Here is a 3,344-nt window from a genome sequence, read left to right on the forward strand (position 1 = left end):
GTGTACTCGAACAGCTCAACTTGGAATATGCTTTGTTATCTGCTTACATTACTGTTAAGCAAGAAAATAACTGTTATAAACATGAAATTGAGTTGCAATTCTAAATAAAGTATTTGCTATTTGACAATTGCAAGGAAGCACAATTTCAGGGTTTCTTTCCCCCCCCCATCCCTTTCCTAAGCAACCAGAACTGATAAAATCAATGGAAAAAGGGGGACAGAGAGCAAAAGGCATGCAGAGATCACAGAAGTAGCAGGAAAGAAAAGTGTTTGTGCTGCTCATTCAAGTACCCTCTCTACCCTTTTTTCCTGATGCGTCCTCTTTCCTTTCTCCTTTTCTTTAAAGATGCTGTCAGCTGCTAGGCTGAGGAAACGGCAGGTAGTTTGTTGAGATGCTTTGGGCGGAAGTTCCTCCAATTCTGATTTGTGCAATGTAGGCACTTGAAACCAGGCAAAAAAGAATTCATGTTTCTGAACTGACACTAACATGCCGTTTGAGGGAGTCTGGAGAACAACGGTATCATTCAGTAATTAAATAGCAGACAAGAATTTAAGCCTTTTTACACTCCTCAAGTTCCAGATGCTATACATAATCTTTGGGACAAGTTAAAAAGGGTGCTAGCAAATTGCTGTCAAAACAAATCTGGAGGATGTGGTCAGTCTCCTCTAGAATTAAAATAAAGATTTTGATGAATGCTCTTGTCTGATTCAGGATTTAATTGTATTCTATCTATTTGGCTTTTAAGGAAGAAAAACTTCTGAAAATACTTGTGCACCACGGGGTTCGCAGTGGAAAAACTGCCAGTCTAGAGATGGAAGTGGATGGGCTACCCTTCTACAACACTCATTCTTTTATGATTGAAAATCTCCGGAAAGCAGCACAGCAGTGACTACCTCTAATGATTCCTGTGTCAAGAGTTGCTCCCATGTTCTGGCCCTAGGTTTTCACAGGAAGAAGATGTACAAGACCAAGTAAAGATGACTTCTCATCTCTGGTGTCTTGGCTGCACACAACCTTTCACTGTTATCCTTACAACATCTCTGCGAATCATTATGATGATTTGGTCTTTCTTTTCTATAATTTTATAATGGAGAATGGATATTAAATGATAGTATAAACTAAGAGCTCACTTGCTTCCTACAAAGAAAGCTTCTCATTAAAATGAAATATTATTGCATTTCTGTTCCTGTGTTACTAACCTTGCAATTGCAACAGGAAATAACTCTTGTAGCAGCTTGAATTTAAAAATACCTTGTGGTGGGGAAAACAGCTGCAGTGAAGAGTGAAGGTGCAAACCAAAAAAAAACCTAGTGAACGTTACAGTAATGAAAGTTGTTAAATACAGCTCCCTTGGACACTCCCTGTAGCCCCTCTAACATCGTCTTCTTATGGTGGGGGGTAGTTTGTGGAAGTGTGAAGAGGCAAGGGGAGCTTTACCTGTGCTAATGACAGTAAGGCCAGACTTGCAGTCCTTCTGTGTAAAGGGTGGGCTGTGCCATTTGCCTCCTTCCTGTTAGCAGTTTACCATTTGTATATTTTGTCCCTTTCTGGGTAATACAGAAAGGTTGTAGACATTTCAGGGTATCCTATCATTAAGAATAAATGAATTAAATATGTAGTGATTAAAAAATAATGCTTAGAAATTAAAGCATCATTAGAAATTAAAAAAAATAAAAAGCATTCAGTACAAAATAGAATTATGTAAACAAACATTTCCATGAATTCCAGTTATAGAAATTCAGCTCCTGGGTGAAGCAGAAGTCAGAGGCCTACTAACGCCGAACCAGTACATGACAACCAGTTGTGAATTGTGCCCGATTTCTGTCATTTAAAGCTGTGATTTTACTTTAACTCCAGATGAGTGCCAGGGCTAAAGTTTTGCTAGTCATCAGCCCTCACAGCAGGGAGGACAGGGTGTATTTGGCACTGCACCTCTCAGGCACCAATGCTTTAGCAATATAAAATGATTATAATGGTACAAAAGGCAAGCATCAAGCCATTGTGCTTTACCAGAGTAAGAAAGAATGGCAGTTGAGTTTAGCCACTGTCTTTTCCAAAGGACAGTGGACTTCCAGCAGCGAGCAACACCTTGCATCTACTGTTTTTTTTTCCGGCAGGTGAATTTTATTTTCCTTCTCTTATGTCAGGCAAACATAACTTTTTGAGAATGAGAAAAATCAGTTTGTACCACAAACACGAGCACGCTTAGAACATTAATCTTCTAAGTCCTTGATGATACAAACTGTTCTAAGCCTTTAAAGACTTATAACAGTTGAACACATGAGATAAAGAAATCTTTATGCCAGACTTGCTGCTAGATATTCAGAATCACCAAAACTCCCAAAGTTTATTTTATATATTGGTCTTTTTTTTCAGCTTCATTTTACTTAAAGCCTTCTTGTAGGATGTTGCAGTAAAACTACATCTTTGAAGTTTCACAATTAGAAAACAGTTCTTTTAGAAATGTCCAAACTATAACTATTAAGTAAAATATTTCATATGAATGCTTGAGCTTCTTGCCAAAGGCAGTAACCCCCAGGATGGCATATATCCACTGCTGCAAAGAACCCACAGAAACTGGCATCATTTAAAAATGTCTGACTGGGAAAAGACACAGCCGATTTCCTTCTGTGCGCTACAAGCTTACTCACATATTATACTAACAGGTTCACAATGCATCGTATTCTTTACGAACACTAACATTTGTCAAAAAATACTAATTTAGTAAGCTTTTCCTGTTTCTTTCCCCCAAATACAGGTTTCAGCAGTCAGATTTTATTAAGAAATAGAAAATATGAAATGTAATAATTTATTTCATTTTTTCTATAATGTGAGTTTTAAAAATCCTTTCTCATGTGCAGTCCCAAGTGCTGTGTTTAATCAAGTGCAATGTGTAGCATAACTCAAGCAACCACAGTAGGACCCTTGATTGATTATGTTCTGGCTGCAACAAAAAGAAAGGCTCTGAGTGAGAGTTACCTTCTTCCCTACAGCTCTGCAGCCTAAGGCTAACAGTTTACAGTACAGAAAGAACAGAGAAAATATTGCCTTCAGGAAAAGGAAGAAAATAAAAATAAAACAACTCCTCTTGTGGGTTAGCAGGTTAAATGCTGAGAACTGAAGCAGAATGTTGGACTGTTACACAAGTTTCCATCTGATTTTAAGCTGCTGCAGCTGACCAAAAGCTGACCACATCAAAGTACCAACTCAAATAAGCCTTAATCCCTCAGATGACAATTCCATGTACTATGGCATGCTCTGCATTCCAGCTGTCTAATTTAAACAACATGAGTAACTGTAAAGAAGTAAAGTATAAACAGGTGTCGTGGTTCAAACCCAGCCGG

General features: G+C 38.2%; 1 protein-coding gene across 1 annotated transcript in view; it reads left to right on the plus strand.

Moving 5' to 3' along the window:
* The window catches only part of LOC104402204 (chromosome unknown open reading frame, human C14orf159), a 26,629-nt gene extending 25,706 nt beyond the window's left edge, over positions 1-923 (plus strand). The window contains exon 12 of the mRNA XM_010010018.1: positions 746-923. Coding sequence (XP_010008320.1) covers positions 746-889 — 144 coding nt within the window. The 3' untranslated portion in view covers positions 890-923. The remainder of the gene's footprint in view (positions 1-745) is intronic.
* The last annotated feature ends 2,421 nt before the right edge of the window (positions 924-3,344 follow it).

The sequence above is a fragment of the Nestor notabilis genome, unplaced genomic scaffold (genome assembly GCF_000696875.1).
Source record: "Nestor notabilis isolate BGI_N333 unplaced genomic scaffold, ASM69687v1 scaffold21472, whole genome shotgun sequence".
Classification (NCBI taxonomy): Eukaryota; Metazoa; Chordata; class Aves; order Psittaciformes; family Psittacidae; genus Nestor; species Nestor notabilis.